The sequence below is a fragment of the Drosophila mojavensis genome, unplaced genomic scaffold, assembly GCF_018153725.1.
Source record: "Drosophila mojavensis isolate 15081-1352.22 unplaced genomic scaffold, ASM1815372v1 contig_81, whole genome shotgun sequence".
NCBI classification, from domain to species: domain Eukaryota; kingdom Metazoa; phylum Arthropoda; class Insecta; order Diptera; family Drosophilidae; genus Drosophila; species Drosophila mojavensis.
Window position 1 is genome coordinate 3,931,831 of NW_025318907.1, and position 22,420 is coordinate 3,954,250.

The following is a 22,420-nucleotide window of genomic DNA, read 5'->3' on the forward strand; positions in this document are numbered from 1 at the left end:
TATAATGGTTTTAAAGGGAATGGCTAGACAGTAAAAGATAGCCTATATTTTATCAATATTGCAATTGAGTCCCGAAATAATTGATTAAATTTACCTTTCGAGAATTTATGGGCTATCATTTGCAGTTAAATGCGAACTTTAAACGTTTATTGCCTGCACATATTGCAAGTAAACCTTTTTTGAGATTGGGGGCGGTACGCGCACCTTAATGGCCTATTAAGGTGTTTTTTGGGTTCGTGTTTGGGCCTGCGATTTAAATGCAATTAAACGAAATGTGTTTTTTAATACTCTTTGGCTATCGGAGTATTTAAGAAATGGCATTCCCAGACTGTGCAAAGGTCTGAGCACACTGAAATCTATTTCGAGATCATAAATAACATAAAACTCATTAGACACCAAGGTATGATATTTAATGGGGTAGTTAGGATGTCATCCAGGGAAGAAAAAAATTTTTTTTTTATTTATTTGAAATATTAACATATATTTAACTGTAAATACTTTTCATTACAGAGCATCTTTCAGTCAATAACCTAAACCTTGTTATAGATAAATTTTTTTCTGCTTCCGATCAAAATTTATAGCCTGATTTTATTATTATATCAAACATTAAATTATGGTATATATGTATTTTAAATGAACATGATGCTCTTAGTACTTATCTATACGAATGTGTTCGTTATAAGTACTAGATAAGTACTATCTATAACAGACACAATTATTTATCATATGTATATATTTTCATATATATATTTTCAGTATTTCTATGGGATTTTCACCAACGTCTTTTATATTTCCGTGCAGTGAAAGGTTTCACATATATTTAAATACGCATTAGAATCGATATATACTATATATGTATTATATAGATATATACTATATATATTTGTTTAAGTTAGTTCAATTTTCTTACAGGGTATCTTCCGAACACACTTATCGAACTTATTTGTAGGTTACATTATACTTCCCTTATAAATGCCTTTGTTGATACTTGAACATACAGGGCATCCAGTAGTCCATTAAGATTAAAATAATTTGGTATAAACTTCATGTCAAAATGCAAAATATTTAGATATATGGAAAATTTATATATTTTATAGGGGTATCTAGCAGTCGCTCATCTTTACCCGTAAAATATGTACACCAATTTAAGTTCATCCACAGGAATCTTCATTTATTTAAAGCTCTCTACAGGGTATTTAACAGTCGTTTACCTCTGCTCAGAGCACTTTAACGGTTTTTGGACACACTTTATGGCCACAGCAATAGCCCAAAAGGCCAAGCCGTTCTCTTCAATTAAAATAAATGAAATTGCGTACGGTCCCCACCCGCGCATACCCGATTACCAAAAACAACAGAAATAGAAGGAGTGCAGGGCAGGAGCTTGTTGGCTCGTAAAAGCATTTAACACATTAAATGAGCGCCCGCTCATCGATGAATAGCCAGCCAGCCGGCATTTATTTATGAACAACAATAATAACTTTTCGAGCATTTAATTTAGCTGCAAAATGGCTAAATACAATGCGTCACGCCCAACTTTTTAGCGGTTTCTATGACGCCCACACACACACACACACACACATACACATCCAGAGTGAGAAAATGTCAACCAAAAATTGTCAAATGCACAGTATTTTATGCGCCATACATTTATGTTGATGCGGTTGGAAAGTTTTTTAATTACATTTGCCGGCCCCTCCTCCGCCTCCACAAGCGACAAGCTCTCATAGCGCATATATATATATATGCATGGTTATATATATTATATTTTATGGTTTATGATTGTGTGTGGAAAAACTCATTTATTTTCGTAACAATTTGAAAATGATAACAAAAAACTAATTTCTTATCAGCATGCAAATATTTTGTAGTTCATATTCATGCAGGATAGCTGAATGGGCTGTATCATATACAGTCTTTAAAGCCAGCCTATATTTTGCTGATATTTGCATTAAATTTGATTTTGCCTAGGCAACCCTAACCCACTTTCTATCAAAACGCCTGTCAATCAAGCATCCTTCCAACCATCCATCTCTGAAAGCAAACTCTTTGCAAAACTTGGCTACTTATCATCTGTGGCACACAAAAACAAAAACTAATTGCTGAAAGGCTGTAGATTATGTAAAGCCTAGCTGAATGACAGCAATGTATCCTATCTCTAACCCTGAATCATAAAAATGTTTAGACAACACACACACACACACACACACACATAGTCAGAGAGCTCATCATTCATTTCAAGCAAGCAAACATGGCCAAATGAAGAAAGTGCCTGCTTAATGTTATCAGCCTTATGCGATCTAATGTGACCCAAATATATATGTGTATATAGTATATATTTTGTGTGTGAGTGTGTGGATGTGTATATGTGAGGCATAAGTAGCTGCTGACCAAGGCAAACAAATTTAAAGCAATCTCATTGAAGCTTTGGCATGTAGGTCACATAATTAGCCTGGAAGCTGGCCAAGACACCAAGAGGTATTTGTAGTTATAGAGCAAACGGGTCTATACATTTGAGAGATGCGCGAGAAAACATATAAATAAAATATAAAAGATTGTATGTATATAAATAAAGCTGAAAGGCAACTGTGGAGCTCAGCGTTCGGATAAATATCAGAGTGCATTAATGAGAAGAGGTTTATATTTAATAAATTAAGTATTTTACTTTAGCACACAAAGACAAAGATGAGAGCTGAGCAGACGGAAGTACATATTACATAGGCTCGAGTATACTTCATCTGTTATATAAGAAACATTATACCCGGTTTAACCACTTTGAATTTAATAAAAAGACTCTTAAATAAATGAAATTTTATATTAACTAGGTTTCATTATCTTCAGGAAATAATCACGAAACAAAAAACTATAAGAATTAACATAATTCTTGGAATTATATTGTTGACAAAATTAATTTTCAATAAGTGCATAAAAGCTTATTCCACAGCAAAATTAAAATCGAGAAATCAATGCAAAAATCATATAAAAGCGCAATGCAAAACAAAACCAGTTGACAGAAGGAATACAAAAGGCCAACGAAAATATTCTACAATATAAGTATTATCAATATATTGATAAATAATAAATATATACAAATATATAGACTATATATAAAAAACTCATATTAAAAATGAAATTGCTAATAGTTTTAATGGGCTTTCTAGCTATGGCCTTGGCAGCTGATGTGAGTAAATGATTATGATTTTATATTAAAAAATAAAAAATAATTAAAATATATAAAAGTAATTTATTTGTTACATTATATATGTATTATAATATATAATATTTAATTATAATATATGTAGCATATTTATAAATATTTTATTTTAGTATATTATAATAAGAATTTCATATGAATATAACCCGTTAATCTTAACTTAGTTAACTGCTGAACAAAGGTCTACGATTCGCGCAAATGCCATGCAATGCACTCAGCAGGAGGGCAACACCAAGGAGCAGGCGATTGCGCTGCGCAATGGAAACTTCGAAGATGCCGACGATAAGGTCAAATGCTATGCCAATTGCTTTTTGGAGAGGGCTGGCTTTATAGTCGAGGGTCAGATCAACGGAGATGCGGTGCTGCAGAAGCTGGCGCCCGCCGCCGGAGCGGATCAAGTGAAGGCCGCTCTGGCCACCTGTGCGTCGATCAAGGGTGCCAATAAGTGCGACACCGGCTTTCAGATCTATCGGTGCTTCTATAGGAATCGGGCTTGGGCCTAGAGCTTAGCTAAGTAGTTTGAAATAAATCTTTAAGCATATTCCTAAGTAACCTTTTCTATTAGTGTTACGCTCAAGTATAAATTCAAGTTTCTCTATAAAACAGTTTTTATTCGTTCGACCTACCGTAAAATTCTCACAAATTTACAGAAAAATTTTCTTCCCATTTCCTATAATTTTTGGCTACATAACTTTGGAAAAAAATCCGAAAATAAAATAAAAAATCATCAAAATTACCGCTAAAATGTCGTTAAACAGGAATTCCATACAAATTAAACTGCTGAAAAGTTTGTTGAATTCCCGCAAAACAATTGCCAGCCGGACCATATTTGACGTATCCAATTTGAGCGACTTTGAAAAGAAAGTGCGACGTTCAAAGAGACCAGTTTTAGTAAATTTTTATGCCAGGTCAGTGCAATAACCGTAAACTAAACTATACCAGCTATCGATCAAGTGTTTTATTCGAATGTCGTTTAGTTGGTGTACGCCCTGTAAAGCTCTCATGCCCCGCCTCAAATGTATTATAAATGAGCAGAGAGGCAATATGGAGATGGCGCGCATTGATATCGATGAATTGACAGATCTGGCATTATCGTATAATGTGGGTACTGTGCCGTCGATACTGATTATGCACAAGGGCCAGGAGCTAAATCGCTTGGAGGGGCTGCAGCCATCAGAACAGATCAGAAATTGGTTAGCGACGGTTATCAAAGAGAGTGCGCCCGATTGCATATTTGTAAAAAAGTGATTTGGTTTTTATGTTAACGCATTCACAGATAATAACTATGAATAAACACGTTTTTAATTAATTTTTTAGGACTTTAACCAGCAGCGTCTATTGTCTGCCGTCTACCGTCTACCGTTTGCCGTCTGGCGATTTACCAGTGCAAATATCGGTGCCGGCAATTCAAAATGCAAACATAGTCTCGGCTCTACTCTGTTCGCCTGTTTCTCAAACAGTTTGTGAATCAGCGTCAGAGTTGGGTGAGCCAACAACAAATACAATGGGTAGCAGCTCGTGTATGCTCAATTGTTTGTTTATTTGCTAGCCAAAAACAACAAAGATACTGTGCAACTCTCTCTCTATCTCTCTCTGTTTGTATCTATATATCCATCTACAACTCTGTCCATCCATCTCTATTTGCTTTTGCTGGTTATGTCCTGGGCTTAGGGGACTACACTCTAATTGATTTTGGTAATGTTGCTTTTTAATGAAGTGTCAAATGCGTGTTACTTGGTTTGGGTTTGTGTTTCGCTTCGGAGCATAGCTTCAAGATGCATGTCATGCTACAGAACAATGGCTGATGAAGTATTAAGTCCTTGTACTCCCAAATGACTCTAATGAAACTACACTGAAAACGGTTTGTCGCAAATGACACGAGCTTAAATTAAATTGAAGAAATCTGAGCAGATAATTTAGCTAGTATATTATTTATATAATCAAATATTCTATTTTAATTTGTACTTGTATATGCATATATTTGATACACTTTGACATTAATTCCTATATAAATAGCATTTTGCTATATATATTTATATTATTAGAAACAAAAGAAGACTGAGTAAACTATGTCATATATAGCAAACGAAACAGAAACGAAATTTGCTTATCAAATTTTTCGTTTTTATTTATTTCACACAACAAAACAGAAAAAAAAGCAAAAATATGTTCACTAAATATAAACGAGCAGTAAAATAAATTAAAAATAATCTTATCTCGTTAAAGCAGAAAGAGAGATAATTATAATTTATAAATAAAATGTGGTCAATAAAATGTGTGTATCGAAATATATTTCATTGCACGCTCATTTCGTGTACTGCTCTGAGCTGCAGCTCTTCACATCGGCCCATTAGCTCAGCTGGTTAGAGCGTCGTGCTAATAACGCGAAGGTCGCGGGTTCGATCCCCCCATGGGCCATGATCAGATTTTTTGTAAAATTTATTTTTAAGTGCTTGAAACATTGACATACATATTTTCAATTATTAATATTTTTTTTACACTCACTTTTTTAATACCATTTAAAATATAATTTGATTCAAATAAATAAAGGAATTCTTATTATTTCTTTCAAAAATATATAATATATCTGATAAGTAAAACAAAAAAATTAAAGGGAAAATTACAAATTAATTTTATATTTAATGAAGATAAAAAGTAATTAAATTATAAATAATAAAACAAAATACCATAAGAATATTATACATTTTATAATTATAAACAAATAAATATTTAATTCATATATTAAACCAATGACATTTTGAAAGCATAATTCAACATTTCCGTTCAGGTTAACCAGCATACATGTAGGTCTATTAAACAAAGTCTGTAGCCTCTGTCCTTGCTTTTGAAAATAATTGTCTGACCACCGGCAGACAACAGTCTAGCATAGAGCCCGCATTCATAATATGACAGACTAATCCTTCACCCTTTTACCAAACGCACGCACAGCCTGCCAAAATACATTACCATAACCATTCTGTTAGCTGATTGAAAAAAGGGGGAGACGATGAGGCTGATGACGACAACGACGACGACGACACTTATGACCATGAACAAAATTGAAATTATAAAGCAAAAATGTGGCACAATTGACAAAATTGCAAAGAAGTGGAGTTACTTTTGTGCGTGTGTGTTTGCATGGAAGAGAAACTGTTTGAGCCGGGCCCACAAAATAGATGTGCCGCAATGTAATTGAGTATTTGTATTCAATTAAGACTTATTTCAATATTTGCATACGTCGAATGCAACAGCCCAGACAATCAACACAGACAACAACAACTCTGCCTCCGGTGTGCAGGAAGCAGTGTTGTTGCGCCAGTGTTGTGAGTGTTTGTCAGTGTTGTCCAGTGTTTGTTAACAGTTGCCGGACCAATGTAAATCCCCTCCATATGCTCGAACATAATTTGCTGAAACGAAACTTGAACAAACAGACGGGCTCTGGACAGCAGCAGCAGGAGCAGCAACAGGAGCAGGAGCAGCAACAGGAGCAGCAGCAGCAGCAGGAGTAGTAGTAGCAGTAGCAGCTGCAATAGAGTCCAAATCTCTGGATTTTGCAGGGAGAATTTAACGCCACAAGGGATTTTAGGAAAGGGCAACGAGGGCGATTGTACATCATGTGTGCAAACTGTCTGAATTTGACAGCCCGCATAAAGCGCTGGGCAGACAACGCCGCTGCCACTGCCGCCACCTAGGTAAACATGTAAAGGAGTTAAGCAGATAGACGCAGGAGGACAGAGCAGGAGTCATAAATGCAATGACTGGACCTTTCACTGAGGGTGTGCGAGTGTGCACGTCGCACAAAATGCAACAAATATTAATTTTTATTATGCAAACATTGCTTTAATTACATTATTTTTGCGTATGGTCCAGCAGACAAACCAACTTGACATATAGCCACGTGTGTGTGTGCTGGTGTGTGTATGTGTGTGGTTAACTACCTCCAACCACAAGCCACGCTCTGTCCCTAGCTTATTCCCTCTCTCTCTCTCTATCGGTCTCTTTTGCTCTTTCTCTCTCTCTCTCTCTCTCTCTCTCTCTTTGTATGATCAATCACTGGAAAATTGGATTTTCATATGGGCCTGAGTCCGTGTCTGTCTGTGTGTTTGTGTGTGGCGTTTATGCAATTTCCCGTGGCCGTGGCCATAGCCTTGTGGCTGCAAAAATCAATCGGTTGCCAATGTTGAAACAAACACGCGCTTACAGCCTCCGACTCCGCCTCATCCCTTGCCAGTGCCACGCCCACCCACATCTGCACCTGACCGTTTGACAAGCACAAACACAAACTTAATCAGCAGCCATGAATTGGTCAATAATTTTTAAATACAAATCAAGTGTTAACTGCGCCGCTTTATGCCCCAGCATCACATCAAAAGCCAATTTTCAGCATTTGTGGGCGAGGGTGAGGGCGAGGGCAAGGGAGAGGATGAGGACGAGGACGAACGAAGGGCTGAGGCAGTGAAGGGCTGCTGCAAAGCTGTTTGCGCAACGATTTAAAATTTCATCGAAAAATGATGTATGAGGCCAGGCACTTGACGATGGGCTTATGAGTCTTCGCTTTGAATTTGAATTGATTGCACATTGATTACCAGGAGGCTGGCGCTTGTTACAAATATCCGATGGTAGATATAGCGTGATGTATTAAGATTAAGGCTGAAAAGTTGAGGAAGTGAGTGGAAGTCCGTTATTAAATTTATGCACTTATTATATATATTTATATAATGTGTACATTTGTGCGATATTTGAAATTGAAATTTTATATATTAAGATTTAACTGAAAACCTGAAGAAGTAAGTGCAAATATTCATATAATAATTATATGTATTATTTAATTTGAAATTAAATTCTTGTAAAATATTTAAATGAGTAGAAATCATTTGAGACCTAAAAAAAATATATATTTATACATAGTAGAAAACTATTATACTGACAAATATTGGGATGGACGAGAAATTTAATTTGAAAACTATGTCGAATTGCATGAATAAAAAAAAAATATCAAACTTTATAAATATTATAAATGAATTAATAAATTAAAACTAGTAATATTTACATATTATTAATTTTGTATATTTTATAACACATTTAATATAACCAATATAAATCAATAAATAAATTTTATTGAACATATAAAGATTACAAATATATTGAAAACATTTTATTAAGAATTTATTGAACGAATTTTTGATCACTAGATCTCGTTCAATCAAAGAAATACTTTTCTATAGTTATAATATAGGTACCTCCTAGATTATTCCAAATATATTTTTCCAATAGTATTGCAATCACTCTCCGATGTTATCTCTTTAACACGTTCCTGCTTTATAGCCATATTGACTGTCATTCATTTGTCTTCTAGCAAAACTTTGAATCTCTAAAACCGCAAATTTCTCGTAATGCAGCACACACACACATGCACGCAGCTACACTCAACCCATGCACACACATCGTGGGATTTTGACACTCAAACAGATAGATGTATTCAGCCGGAACCCTTTTTGCCGGCTCAAACCATTTGGCAATCAATATAAACAGACACGGAGCTCTACATATGGAGATATTGTAGAGTTTTTTTTTTCGGCAATTTTTTTTTTCTTTTTAGCTGCTGGGCAGGCAGATCCATCGCATCGTCCGGCTTTGGCCATGGAAAATTCTACTGCCTGGCGGAAATTCGATTTATTTTCATCAATATTCAATGTCAATGCAACATCTTGGTGGCCGAAACCAGAAACGTACATCAGGCATGTCGAGGCCAACGGGATTGCAGCAGCAACAGTGCCTGAGGGAAATGGGGGGTGGGGGATGGATGCGAGCGAGGAGTTACTGTGCGAGTTGTAAAGGGTGCCATGGAAATGGACTTTGTGGCTTGAACTTTTTGGGGTTTTCCTATTAAAATTTGATGCGCACGTTGTCTCTTGTCTCATGTCTCTTGCTGCAGGCAGGCACCGCAGCATCCCCTCCCAGCAGGTGGCATGCCGCAGCTTTGGAGTTCCATTCACACACACACACACACACACACACACACATATATACGAATACAAGCATCCACACTCACACACTTGACGCTTTACCATTGCATATTTAAACAAATTTATTTGCAATTTAGTGTTTGCGGTCTCTGAACATTTTCCCATTTGAAATGGGCATTGGGCGTGTCCGTCGTGTGTGTGCACTGCAGTAACGGTACTGCTGCCTCTTAAGTGGCGCGCGAAAATTAATTAAAATGTGGAATTTATTGACAAAATATGTCAATTTGATTTCGCATACCTCCTCATGGAAAACAACAACTGGGTAGCAAATAATCATATTTACGCTGCAGTTGAGCCATAGTTATTACAGAAAATTTGAATGCAAATATAGCAAAATATGACTTTATTTGCAAAGTGCTTTGATTTGCATTGAATCGAAAAACATGATTTCTGCAATATAATTACAGGCCCGCATTCATTCATATAATTTGATCAATATTTTCGACACTCAAAAACGAATTTGTAAATAGTAAAATTCTTTTCAGATTTAAGTTTAAAATATTATTTGGTCAACCCAGCTGGTATATGCTAGCTATTTTTAGCATATTTAAAGTCACCTGAAATTCAACTTGCTGACTTGGGCTACCGCTGCAAGCAGAGCAAACAGAAACGTAAAAGAATCAACAGGAAATTGCACGCGACACACGAACACGCGGTTATTAAAGTCATATTTGTGCTAAAGGCGAAAATTGTCGACACAGTAGTAGCAGCAGCAGTAAGAACAAGAAGGTTGGACAGGGGCATAGTTGAGAGTGTAAGCAGCGTCCGCATGCAACGTTGCGATAAGAGTCGTCAACGCTTGTGTGTGGCCACAGCTAAGTAAATACGTAATCCACGTGAATCCGTGGTCCAGCGACAACTCAGAGAATGAGCATAGCAGCGATGCGCGTGTGTGCGAGAGAGACAAAAATACTATACAATAACCATAATAACTGTTCTGTATTGAGCAGCTGGCTGTCTTTTATTGCACATTAGCAGAAACCCCGACAACAAGCAGAGTGGCGCAGTGGAAGCGTGCTGGGCCCATAACCCAGAGGTCCGAGGATCGAAACCTTGCTCTGCTAGAATACAGTCGGTTGGAAAATGAGTTTCCAATTCTTTTTTTATTATATCTACATACAAAATTGTATACAAACCTGCAGAGAACGCTATAAATTCTCCGAATAATTTGATAACTTTTATAATTTAAAATTTAAAAAAATATATATGATATACAAAAAGTAACTTCCCATACCGGGAATCGAACCCGGGCCTTCTGGGTGAAAGCCAGATATCCTAGCCACTAGACCATATGGGACCGGTGGTGGTGCTGTCAAATAACATATTTGAGTATTAACAAATGCTTGCGACTCACAATTTTGAAGGCCATAACTAAAACCAATAGAAATTCATTTAACTATTGTGTCACATGAAATAATATACATTTGTAGCATATGTGTATACATACATGCATGTGAACACATATTTAAATTAAAAATCTAAAATAAAAAAATAATTTAAAAAAAAAATGTGATAACCACTGTTTCCCATACCGGGAATTGAACCCGGGTCTTCCGGGTGAGAGCCGGATATCCTAACCACTAGACAATATGGGATGTACTTCTGAAAATGCAAAATTCGTTATATAGTATAATAAACATAAACTTTGGCAACTACTCTGCTTGGATGGTTAATCCAATTCAGATCTTCTGTTTCATAGGCAATTATATTGTTAGGCCCATGGTGATTGAAAATCACAATTTTAAATTATACACAGTAACTAGAGTTTCGTTAGGTTAAATATTGAAATTATCTAATAATCATGAGCACCCATATATTAAATAAGTATATATATTTGTTTTTGTATATAGATACAAATGTTGTTCTTTGTATGTTTTTTGGAATTAATATATTAAAAAAAAATTACTTGTTATCAGCAAAGCTTTGCTGTTTGATTTAATAATACATGAAAAATGTGCTGTATTAGTAAATATATATTGAGAATTTGGATGTCGTGAAGACACATCCCATATTGTCTAGTGGTTAGGATATCCGGCTCTCACCCGGAAGGCCCGGGTTCAATTCCCGGTATGGGAAGTTTGCTTGAAAGCGCAGAGACATTATTTTTTATTATTTTTTTTTTTGATTTTTTGATTTTTTTTTTTTTCACACTTTATTATAATAATTTATTGTATAGAATAATTATTATGCTATTGCTATGGCCACTCAGTTTTGAATGAAATTAGTTGGTTTAATTTATTTTTGATAATATTCTTGTTTTGGAAATTCCATTATATTTAAAATATTGATGGTTTATTAAAGTAAAGTTAACATTGTAACTAAATTATATATATAGTTATACTGTAACTATAATGAAAAGTGAAGCAAATCTAAAGTTGTGTTCTTGGAAATATAAATATAACAAAACCGGCAATGGCTACTCTTCTAGAAGTGTCCCATATGGTCTAGTGGCTAGGATATCTGGCTTTCACCCAGAAGGCCCGGGTTCGATTCCCGGTATGGGAAGTAAATTTTTTGTTTTTGTTTTTGTTAATAATATTTAATATTCATATTCATTCATTAAATACAGAAAATATCTTTAAAGGGTCTGCAAAAATACTTGATCATATGTAGAATTGGTATATTTAGCTATTTCAAAATAAATTTGGTGATGTCATGGAAACAATGATCAAAACGTGTTTTGTTTCTTTTTTTTACGGTTTGTGCCTTAGAATTCTCAATGTGTTTTGACAACTGGCTATTAGACTGCTTGTACGTTGCGGCGAAACGATTGTCATTAGTAGAGGTAGACTGACGTTCTACCCAAATACTAAAAGGCCAGTTGATGATACAAAATTATGATTCTTTGTGATTATAATTTAATACCACGACTCTGACGGGGTTGCTCCTGCCTAGAGTTGTCGGTCGTACTGATGGTCTTCAACTAATGACAATTTCTGTTCTAAAAATATGCTAAAAACGAGAGTGACAGTTTCTCTTATAAATTGTATTTATGATGTGTGAGGGGGGTGTAAAGCACGTTACACTTATGATTATCATTGCGGCGTACGAGTATGTATTATGTGCTGTGTAATATGTATTATATAAATATATATTACTCTATTGATTTTGCTCTATATTTCATTGTCAATTATACAAATATTTCCATTTAAAATATATAAAATCTGTTAAGATTTGTTTGGAAAATCAAGTTTGACACAAGTGCGAATTTCGTATATTTCATCCGTCTGTCAAGTTCTACTTCTGCTGATTATCCGGCTTCTCCAGTTTAATCTGGCGTGTGGCCGTGGCAACGGGAGTCATCAGAACTGTTGCCTCATCTCTCTCGGTCGCTCTGTCTCTTCAATCTGTTGTCTATAGTAGTGTGGGTTGTGGCGTGTGTTCCTTCATTTTTTTTTCTTTGGGCGAAAATTTACATAAAAATCGCATTACACTTAACATCCACTTTGCTAAACGAAGCGCATGAAAGCGGGCACCACGTGGTTCGAGTTTCGAGTTTGGTTTTTGGGCTTTTTATTTTCGGCTTTTTGGGTGATTTTATTTTTGTTCGCATTGGGCGACTGCGCTTTTGTAAGCCACCAACGCGGGTGAACCAATGTGCTATATGGCTGCTTTTGTTTGTATGTGTAGTGAGTGTCCCTTGGTCAGCGACGCAAAGCGGTTTCAAGTGCATGGCGAGCCTACGAAAATTAAATTAATAAGCGCATCCAAAGTCGCCAAATGGAAGGGGTTTTGTTTTTCGTTTAAAAAAAAAGACAAAAAAAAAAAAAAAAAAACAAAACAAAAAAAAATATATATATATATATGTATATATATAAAAATAAAAATGTCAACAAAATTATACTCCAAAACCAATTGAAATTTAGCAACGGCTGGAAGGTTTATATATGGGAGCGATTGATTATTGAATGCGTAATCCTGCTTATTATTTATGGAATTTGTATAAAACTTTTATATACAATATCATATATCATCAATTATAATATCAAAGTATTGAATAGTCTGAATAGAGATGGGTTCTTGTAGTATGAAATGTTACTTAATTCAGGAACCTTGATTGATTGTAAGTTTGATTGGGTGATTTTGACAGTGTTCATGAGGTGGGAAGAATTTTGACTTGTAGTGATCTTTGTGGTCATGGTAGCTTTAGCGTGGTAATGACTGCTTGTGTTGAGTGCTCCTATTCATCCCTTCCAGTTAGCAGAGTTACTATATCCGCACAGAACGAATTGAGCCGAAATGTCTTTGGGTTGGGAGCATATAGTTGTGAGATGTGGCTGGGCGCATTTGCCACATGGTGGGGCATGTTGGCGTTACAAATGGCGGAGATGTTTTTCTTGAGTATGTAAAAGTGAATAATTGTTTATCTCATTCTTATTATTCGCAGTTGGCGTGGCGTAATGCCAGATGGGAATATCCGATGACTTGATTTTTTCTTGTTTGGTTGAGTATATGCGAACGACATCGGATTTGTCAGATATAGATTGTATTTTTTTAGGTTTCTGTTTTTTAACTTTGGAAGAACCAAACCAAATTTGGTAGGTTTATTAGTCGTGATAAGGTCGTGGATGATTCTATAATGTTGACTGGCGAGTTTACGTGGGGTTGATCGGAGTTTACAGCTTACATTATTCGCGTTTTTTTTTCTTTTTACTCAAGATTTTTCTTGTTAATAACCCCTTATATAAGCGGGCTCCCAGCAGGGACCGGATAATCAAAACTCAAAAAATCTAATGAAAATTTTTAAATGTAGGCAAGAAAGCAGAAATTTATTTTCGTAAATTTAAATTGTAAATGTAAATAAGTGGATGAAAAATATAAGCTATTTAATGTGCGTTTAGCTCGTTTTGAATCAGTTTTGTGGCAAGATTAGCTTCTATTCAATTTACACTGAATTTTAATTTTGCATTAAATTGAAATTTATTTGCTAAAAATAATCTTTGCAATTTGGTAACTTTCGTGCGCGTGTTTTATTTGCTTTTTTTACAACATCATTGAGTTGTCTAAAATGAGTCCTGAAATTGGGTTTCGCTTTACCTACGAACTCTGACCGTGTTGTTTTTGACTCACGGCACACGTTAAGTGTTTGGACCATTAAACATTTATGGGGCACAGTTAAAGCGACACACGCTAAAAATGAAAATTAAAAAAAAAAAAAACTTGACCAGCTGTTTGTTACGCGTTTGGTTATTAAATATAATTAATGTAAGCCGATTTGTTGACCAGCGCCATAAAGTGAATGAAGTTGTAGTTGCATAAAAGTTAAATATTCAATGCTGATGAGGAGCGAGCCAACGAGCATAGGGGAGGGGGGCAGGGGTAGCCCATCTGTTGTTCCCAAATGTGCAGCGAAGCTTGTCTAAAAACAAAACTCAACGCACAAATTAGTCGAGCTGCCAGGATCCGAGCCAAGAAGGAGCCGTGCTAGCTGCATTGCCGACCCCACGGAGGGGGGCAATACTCGTAATATATATTTAAATGCAACTGATTAATCATGAATAAAGTTGTTGTGTGTTCACAGTTGTTGCCGCTCACGTGACTGAAAACAATTTGACTTCAAACACATTAACAGTTACGGTCGATGTTGAAAAAAAAAAGAAAAAAAAAGTAATAGAGAAAGGAAAAAATTGTAAACTTGCACGCAGAGAGAGAGAGAGAGAGAGAGAGAGAGAGAGAGAGAGAGAGAGAGGGTGGGGTAGTGGCAGAGAGGGCGATGGGTTTGTCACCAACATTCGAGGAACAGCTACTAACTTGGCTAACTAAAAGTTTTCATGCATTGCCGTTGACAGTGCAATAAACATGCCAAAACAACAACTGCAGCAGCAGCAATAACAACAACAACAGCAACAACAACTTATGAAAACAATAGCGTCAACTGACCCGCCCATATGAACGCCCCTAAACACGCCCACTCGCCTCTGCTTTAACTTCTTCAAAGGGTGGCAATCAGAAAGAAAAGAAAGAAAAAAACAGTTTGAATTAGACACGTAGCCAGTAAAATATTTAGTTGGATCGAATGTTGTGTATGGATGCATTCGAGACTTAGCCGGGGGCTGCACTACTGAAATAGTTGGCAGCTCTTTTCCAGGAATTTTCAAGAATTTTATTCTATTTACTATTAGGGGCTGTGGAGGAGGAGGGCAGGCAGTATGTGGACTGATTTATGAACTTTGCATGTGAAACTTGCAGACATTCCTTAGATAACCAACTGTTGTTTTCCAAAAATATATATAAATAAATAAATATAGTCATCATCTGGACTGTCGGCAAACCAATAAAGGCTTAGAATTTGGCTTAAATAAATAATACCTACATTCTGTCCGACTAATTAGTTAAGTTGAGCAAAATGCAGTGTAATAAATAAAGAGCTGCAATAATAAATGAATAAAGAAAAATAATTTTAAAAAATATACAATTCATAGTATATTAATTAAAAAAACAAAAAAAATAAATAAAAGAAACATTTTAATTCATAGTAGAAAAAATAAGCATAAGTTAATTGAGAATTCTAAATGTATTGTATTATTAGAACGAATCAAAACCTAAATAAATTTGGTTTAATCAAAAAATTCTTTTAAATTTGACTGATTTTATTTTATGTATTTATTAATTTGCGATAACATTAATGGTAATCAATAGATTAATATTTGTATTATATATTATTTATTTTATCTATATATTTCTCTTAGTTAATGTTTAAATCGATATTACCTTTAAAAAAAATTGTTATCAATAATTTACTGAATTATTTTATTTGAAAAATAAAAATTATATTTATAATTAATTTTTAAAGTACTATTTCGTTTATCATATTATTAATATTTATCAATCGGGCTGAACAGTATTCAATTTATTTAAAATATATGCATTATAAAATCCATTTCCTATGCATATAAATGCAGGCACACACATGTGCATAGTAGAAGTGCAATTTTATTAGTCAAATATATATTTGGTTCCGCCCAGCACTCAGTTCCCTTTGTACTCCAAAAAATGTTGACTTGTAATGATAAATATTCATTACATGTGTGCAAATTCGTGTTCAAAGGCAAACAATTTTAATTTTTATTCTTTGGCAAAACTGAAAAATAGGGTGACTAATGGCGTTTTGCTCAAGAGCTGGCAGTTCGAAGAGGGTTGACTGCACATACATGTGTAGTATGCGTATCTAGGGGGAGCTGTATGCATGACATTCATTGTGTTTAATGAACATCCATTACTCCCAGCGTTATGCGTTATGTCATAAATAATCGCAAAACGTGCAGCGCAGCGAAAACCATAAAAAATTTGCCAATATTGCTAAAAATAGTCCGCAACAGATGGCAACAATTGGACACGAGCGAATGGTTCGCATCCAGTCTATTTATAGATTCTCGCTGTGCTACGCATCAAATGAACAGAATTTGCTAGTTAACACAGCGAGCACAGCGGTGAGTATAAATACAAGTTTTCGCCGGTTGTGTTCAACAATCCTCGATAGTATAGTGGTTAGTATCCCCGCCTGTCACGCGGGAGACCGGGGTTCAATTCCCCGTCGGGGAGAGATTGTGGAATTTTTTTTATTTTTTATTTTAAAATATTATTTTAAATATTTTATTATGTTTATATAAATATATTCTTATATATTTTAGTATATACACTATATATTTGCAGCGCAATTCGAATAATTCGTATCTTTGTTGCTAGCCGACTGTGAGTTATTTTAGTAAAATGTTTTCTGGCTAATAATGTTAGTGTTAGCTTAATTTAATTTAATTAATTTTTCATTTTAAAATTAAACATTTTTTTAAACGAGAATATAAAATATATATATTTACAGCTTAGTCTCCCGCTAACTTTTAGACAACTTAATTTAAACAGAAGTTTATTTATTTATTTATAGTATATTATATTATATTAATTTTAATATAGTATACTTAAGTAGGGGAAAGAAAATATATTTAAAGGTATACAAGATATATAGTCATTAAAAATGAGGAGGTGTTCAGGTCAAGATCAGATCCAGAATTTAAGAATTTAATCTCTCAAGGTACTTTTTGGAATGGTATTTTACAATCATTCAAGAGTTTACGTTAGGAAATAGGCCTTTTCTACATAGATATTTATTTACAAACATGACAAATGGCTAATGCGATATCATAATTATTTGCGGGAAATTTTAAAATAATTAAATGCCTCTTATAATAAGAGTCTTATTTACCTTATTCTTCAGACTCGGGTTCGAATGCGAGTCTCGTCAATTGATGTTAATTATTTTCATTTAATATTCTAATAACATATTAATTTTCTTTTTTGATAATAAATAAAGTGTTATATAAAGTTTACCATTTTTAGAAAAAAATCTGAGAAACATACATATATATTGAAGTACATGCTGTTTTTTCGTATATTAATGTCGCCAAATATGCCTTTGTTTCATTCCATTTTTTTTTGTTTCCACATCAACAGCTCACTTTTTAGAGATGCGTATCTGAGCTGTGTGTAGAGCAACCCTTTTTTTGTGTCTGTTGCTTGTTAGGAGTAGTTAGTTGGCACCCCATATGCACCCTCACCCTTTGTGCAGGGATACCTGCCATGGCTTGAGCCCATTAATACTCATTAGTATCTGCATTTTTTCTCTGTGTGCCTCGCTGTGTGGCAGTGAGACACACTTCAGCGTGTTGTGTGTTCGCCTTTATCAGCCATTTAGCCACTTTGTGTATATAATCCCCGGGACGAGCAACAACCGCAAACAATATGCGTGTTTATTATTGTTTGTTGGCTTGGCTCGCTGACTGTTGTTTTGAGTGCGGTTGCTTTTGTCTATACTCTTAATATTATTAAAAAATACACCCAAGGGTACAACAATTCGGTTGATTCGGTTAGTTTCTATTTTTTGGACCTGGTGGTGGTTGCTTGACAGACCGTTTTCCGATATTACGCAGACCAGACGCATAAATTCTGTAACTGGAGAAACCCCCCAGACAATTAGAATTAAGGCAGCTGAAATTGGGTGGGTGGTTGGCTGGCCGGTGGGCGGGTGGGTTTTTGGCTGGCCTGGCTGCTTGTCATGTGCATACTTACATCTAAGTAAAAACTGCAAAAATCTTTGGCTATATACTTACATACATATATGTATACTGAATACTGTATACCTATATATATTTCTACAATGAAACACAAACACAATGCGCCTGACACTCGCTTTGAGAGACGCAACTCAAAAGTGATAAATGATGTTGCTTGTTACTGCCATTGGCTTTTGAGTAGCAGGCATCACGTTTATTTGCGCTGTAAAATGTTTTAGCATTTTGCCAACTCGTCGTCTATCAACTCGTTTTTGTTCTCCCTTGCAAATGAATTGCAAGCCATGTTAACTGTCATGTTAGCCAAACGACGAGTTGACAAGCGCAACGGCATTTGATTAGTGCAGAGCGAAAAGCGCACTGCGAGTGGTAAAGCAAATCTAATACGAATTCGTACTACGCAACAAATTGAAATAGCTGTAAGCGCCACGCATAATCTGCAGATAGAGTGAAAAAGTTCGTTAAGCAGTCATTGAATTACTTGGCCACCAGACTCACATCGAGAAAGGTTTTCAGATTCAGCTCGACCAGCAGCGCGCGGATCTTCAATGGCCTCTGGGTGTGCATCATCATTAGCAGCAGCATCCTCTGTACAGGTAGGCCAAACTGGTACCAATCGACATCATAAAAGGCAAAGCACAATTCATTCTGCTGCAATTCACAAAAGGTTAAACATGGCCAATGAATGTCAGCTCGATTGATTGGACAACAAAAACGATTTGTAATGAAAGAACATAGAAAGCATCGTCAGCTATTCATTAAAGGAGGCATTTCTGATTGTCAAGAGGATGGCCAATGAAAAAGTTGTAATGGTAGTAGTAAGTTGACTCTTTGCCTTTTGCTCTGTTATTTCGATATGCAAATTTGAATTAACTTCATTTAAGAAGTGTGAAGTAGGTGCTTAAAAGCGTTTAAACAGTTTAATATATAATTATAATTAAATCACAAAGCAACTAATATAAGAAATAAACAATAAGAAATAAATATGTTTTTAGAACCTGCCTAAAAGTATTCCACAAAACAGAATGCATACAAAATCTGAAAATTATGCAAAAAGAAGTCTGTTTATAAGCAGTGTGGTATTACAATTAAAAATAATATTTTTTTCAGAAAAATATAAAATAAAAAAAAAAAAAAACAAATAACAAAAATAATAAAGAAATAATGATTGCAAAAAAAAAAAAAAAAAATTCAAGAATTCGAATTTTAAAAACAATAAAATTTTTAAAACAATTCAACTACTACTTTAATAACTAACGTAATTCATAAATATTTATTTTTATATATTTAAATGCATTTCTAAAATAATTAATAAATTAAATGATTTTTTTTATATGATAAAATTGTTTTCAAATGAAGTTTGTGTTCTTTTAAGGCACATCAATTGAATGTACACTAGAAATAATTTTTATTTTTATATTTTTCAACCTACGCTTTCAACTATTAGAGTCGCATGCCAATGATAGATCCACAAGATCGCAGCCATGACAAACAAATAGAGAAACATAAAGGAATAATCCATAGTGCTGGGCACCTGAAAAGAAGTCACAGCATATTATTTACCCAAGCCTACCTTTTGAATCTTATTAGCTTATGTTGTCAGCTAGCAGATTGCAAATAAATCATAATAGTTCCCGTCGATACTTACGCCCACATTTAGCGCAAAGAACAGAAAACAAATGAGTATAGAGAATATGATAAAGTCGGCCATCACAGGTATGCGAATGAGCCGCTCGATTTGCCGGACAAATTCACGTATTTTCAGCTGCTCCTGGACAAAGTATTTGCAGAGCTGCATTTGCCAATAAATTCGTTCGTTCGGACTCAAGTGATGATCCACGAGATTCGGCTTTAGATGTCTAATCTGTAAATTATAAGATGATATACAAGTACTTACTACGTAAATACACTTACATCCATGGCGAGTGTCCGTTTTTTGAGCACCTGCAGCCTGAGCGTCACATACTTCATGAGGCACGCGATGAAAGTGTGCCAGAGGGGAATTGTGGTAATGCCCAGGGCCAGGGCATAGCACGGCCCCAGATACCCAACGATAAACTGATCGTACAGCTCGTTAAAGGGAAAGAGCTTGAAGAGCAAAATGGGCTGAGCCTCGCCCCGTCGCACCGCATCCACGTTGAAAACGGTCTTTGGCAAAAAGATGATGCGATAAATGCAATCCAAATAGGCCATCATGCCAGCCACCACCGAGGGCACCCAGAGCAAAAAGGTTATGGTCCTCACATAGCGTTGAGTGTCTTGCAGCAAATTCAATTCCTGCGCATCGGACTCGATTATCAATTGCTGCAGATCTGCATGAGCTGTGCGCAGCATCCTGATGACGCCTAGTTGTGGTGAAGGGATGTTACAGAGACATAATTGTAATAGATTGATCAGAAACACATTTAACAGAATTTTTAAGGGAAAAAACTCAAAAAGAGGAAGTTATAATAGAGCTGTGTGAGATAGATACGTAAGATTGCTTCCTGGCTTCTGCTATAGATTCTCAAGAAATATTCTAAAATTAGTTTACTTGTACAGAATTTCCCGAGTGATTCATTAGGAAATATCTAAATCGAAAATCACGATAAATCGAAATCCCTATGAAAAAACTCGATAAATATTGATCATTTTAAATTTTGTGTAAATCGAACTTATATAAAAATATAAAATATATAATAAAATAAAATATTTCAATTATGTAATTGAAAAAGGCTAGGTTTAAGCAAAGCATGCAAAATAATGAAATCAATTAAATTTAATGTAGTTCCCAAGAAGATATTTTTTAAACAAATGCTTTAGTTTGATTTGCAATTGAGAAAATCGATCCGATGGATACTTATCACTTATTTAGTGTAGATAATAGAGATTCTTGAGAGAAAATTCTTGAAACAGCTCCGAGTGAAATATCTTACTTACGCTCTCGCTGCACATAGGCATTTAGCGTGGCAATGGAGACGGCGAAGTATTGTACCGCAGTTGCCCAGCTGGTGGCGTCTTCGTTGATGCTCTCATAGCCGCGGGAGAAGAAGAGGCGCGAGAGCATCATCCCACAGCTCACCCAAATGGAGGCCGTGAAGATGGTGCAGCGGATCAGCGAGAGCCACGGATGGCGCTGCTCAATGGAGGCCACATAGCCATACCAGCGAAAACAGCGCAAGTGCAGGCTGAAAATGGGATTATCGAAGCTATCCTGCGTCAGTTGCAGCTCCTTCACCTTGTACATTTTGACTGTGAAAAGCGTTGGCATCATTTGAGCTTTTTATAGCCTCGTATTTGGCTGTTTGCTGCGAGCTAAGTGGACTGCAATTTGAATAAATAAGGTGAGGAAAATTGCATAGTAGATAATTGTCAGTTAATAGCGGCTATTTAACTCGATTTCGGTTGACAGCTGCTACAGTTCTCCCCACAGGACTCAGGCAAAACATGCAATTATCGCATTTACATATCGAACCTAACTTTACATTTAAATATTATACAATTGTAATGTGTCTCTTTAATAATATATAAATACTTAAGAATACATAATTTTTTACATATGTATATATGTAGTTAAATAAAATCAATTTTTGAATAAGTATTAGCCTGACAAGAAGTTACCCTGAACTACATATAAAGTTATTATCTATACATACATTCCTTTCAGCCCAAAAAGGTTAGGTAGTTTTCTAGTCGAGCATTTTCCACCGAAACGGTCTTGATAAATGTTTAAAAATGACAATATTTGTTTATGTAATTTTAATTCTTATAACATTTTGCATGTCATATATTAAATAATAAATATTATATATTATTTGTATATTAAATTTTTATAATGCACTCAACACAAATTTGTTATATATAATTAGTAAATACTAAAGTATATATTGCTATGTATGAGCATAATAATTAATAAATATTAAAGTATAGCCTTGTGGTTTTTATTTATTAATATATAAATAAATCATTTTATTCAAATATATAATCCATTCCGTAGATTGAGTTTCAGCTTTACATCTTATACAATTACTACTGAATAGAAATAGAATTTCTTTCCTAGAAATTATTCATACAGAGAGATATTCTACTTTCCATGCAACACCCCCATTACTCTCCTTAGTTTTAGCTAGCTTATAAAC

General features: G+C 35.1%; 3 protein-coding genes and 7 non-coding genes across 10 annotated transcripts; 7 read left to right on the forward strand and 3 right to left on the reverse strand.

The window, feature by feature from the left end:
• The first annotated feature begins 3,074 nt into the window (after positions 1 to 3,074).
• LOC6580689 (general odorant-binding protein 56d) lies at positions 3,075 to 3,727 on the forward strand. The gene is made up of 2 exons (XM_002006465.3): positions 3,075 to 3,178; positions 3,376 to 3,727. Exons 1-2 carry the CDS (start codon positions 3,125 to 3,127, stop codon positions 3,712 to 3,714), a joined length of 393 nt encoding a protein of 130 aa, XP_002006501.1. The 5' UTR covers positions 3,075 to 3,124; the 3' UTR covers positions 3,715 to 3,727.
• Positions 3,728 to 3,804: 77 nt separating this feature from the next.
• On the forward strand, positions 3,805 to 4,520 carry LOC6580690 (thioredoxin, mitochondrial). The gene is made up of 2 exons (XM_002006466.4): positions 3,805 to 4,119; positions 4,189 to 4,520. Exons 1-2 carry the CDS (start codon positions 3,956 to 3,958, stop codon positions 4,457 to 4,459), a joined length of 435 nt encoding a protein of 144 aa, XP_002006502.1. The 5' UTR covers positions 3,805 to 3,955; the 3' UTR covers positions 4,460 to 4,520.
• A 1,035-nt stretch (positions 4,521 to 5,555) lies between these two features.
• On the forward strand, positions 5,556 to 5,629 carry Trnai-aau. The gene has a single exon. It is a non-coding gene; the product is annotated as a tRNA-Ile (tRNA).
• Positions 5,630 to 10,229: 4,600 nt separating this feature from the next.
• Trnam-cau lies at positions 10,230 to 10,301 on the forward strand. The gene has a single exon. It is a non-coding gene; the product is annotated as a tRNA-Met (tRNA).
• A 161-nt stretch (positions 10,302 to 10,462) lies between these two features.
• Positions 10,463 to 10,534, reverse strand: Trnae-uuc. The gene has a single exon. It is a non-coding gene; the product is annotated as a tRNA-Glu (tRNA).
• Positions 10,535 to 10,760: 226 nt separating this feature from the next.
• Positions 10,761 to 10,832, reverse strand: Trnae-cuc. Its single transcript has one exon. It is a non-coding gene; the product is annotated as a tRNA-Glu (tRNA).
• Positions 10,833 to 11,241: 409 nt separating this feature from the next.
• On the forward strand, positions 11,242 to 11,313 carry Trnae-cuc. The gene has a single exon. It is a non-coding gene; the product is annotated as a tRNA-Glu (tRNA).
• A 357-nt stretch (positions 11,314 to 11,670) lies between these two features.
• Positions 11,671 to 11,742, forward strand: Trnae-uuc. Its single transcript has one exon. It is a non-coding gene; the product is annotated as a tRNA-Glu (tRNA).
• Positions 11,743 to 16,707: 4,965 nt separating this feature from the next.
• Trnad-guc lies at positions 16,708 to 16,779 on the forward strand. Its single transcript has one exon. It is a non-coding gene; the product is annotated as a tRNA-Asp (tRNA).
• Positions 16,780 to 18,636: 1,857 nt separating this feature from the next.
• Positions 18,637 to 21,534, reverse strand: LOC6580698 (odorant receptor 56a). The gene is made up of 6 exons (XM_002006467.3): positions 21,222 to 21,534; positions 20,217 to 20,647; positions 19,951 to 20,166; positions 19,735 to 19,836; positions 18,801 to 18,953; positions 18,637 to 18,739 (listed from the first exon to the last, which is right to left on the reverse strand). Exons 1-6 carry the CDS (start codon positions 21,526 to 21,528, stop codon positions 18,683 to 18,685), a joined length of 1,266 nt encoding a protein of 421 aa, XP_002006503.3. The 5' UTR covers positions 21,529 to 21,534; the 3' UTR covers positions 18,637 to 18,682.
• Between the last annotated feature and the right edge of the window lie 886 nt (positions 21,535 to 22,420).

Excerpts from the sequence above, each read along its gene's own strand:
- LOC6580689 (XM_002006465.3), top strand. The coding sequence starts at position 3,125 with ATGAAATTGCTAATAGTTTTAATGGGCTTTCTAGCTATGGCCTTGGCA. Across the intron at positions 3,179-3,375 it reads CTATGGCCTTGGCAGCTGAT|TTAACTGCTGAACAAAGGTC; the intron begins GTGAGTAAATGA and ends ATCTTAACTTAG.
- LOC6580690 (XM_002006466.4), top strand. The coding sequence starts at position 3,956 with ATGTCGTTAAACAGGAATTCCATACAAATTAAACTGCTGAAAAGTTTG. Across the intron at positions 4,120-4,188 it reads TTAGTAAATTTTTATGCCAG|TTGGTGTACGCCCTGTAAAG; the intron begins GTCAGTGCAATA and ends AATGTCGTTTAG.
- LOC6580698 (XM_002006467.3), bottom strand. The coding sequence starts at position 21,528 with ATGTACAAGGTGAAGGAGCTGCAACTGACGCAGGATAGCTTCGATAAT. Across the intron at positions 20,648-21,221 it reads TGCCTATGTGCAGCGAGAGC|GCGTCATCAGGATGCTGCGC; the intron begins GTAAGTAAGATA and ends CACCACAACTAG. Across the intron at positions 19,837-19,950 it reads TCTTTGCGCTAAATGTGGGC|GTGCCCAGCACTATGGATTA; the intron begins GTAAGTATCGAC and ends ACTTCTTTTCAG.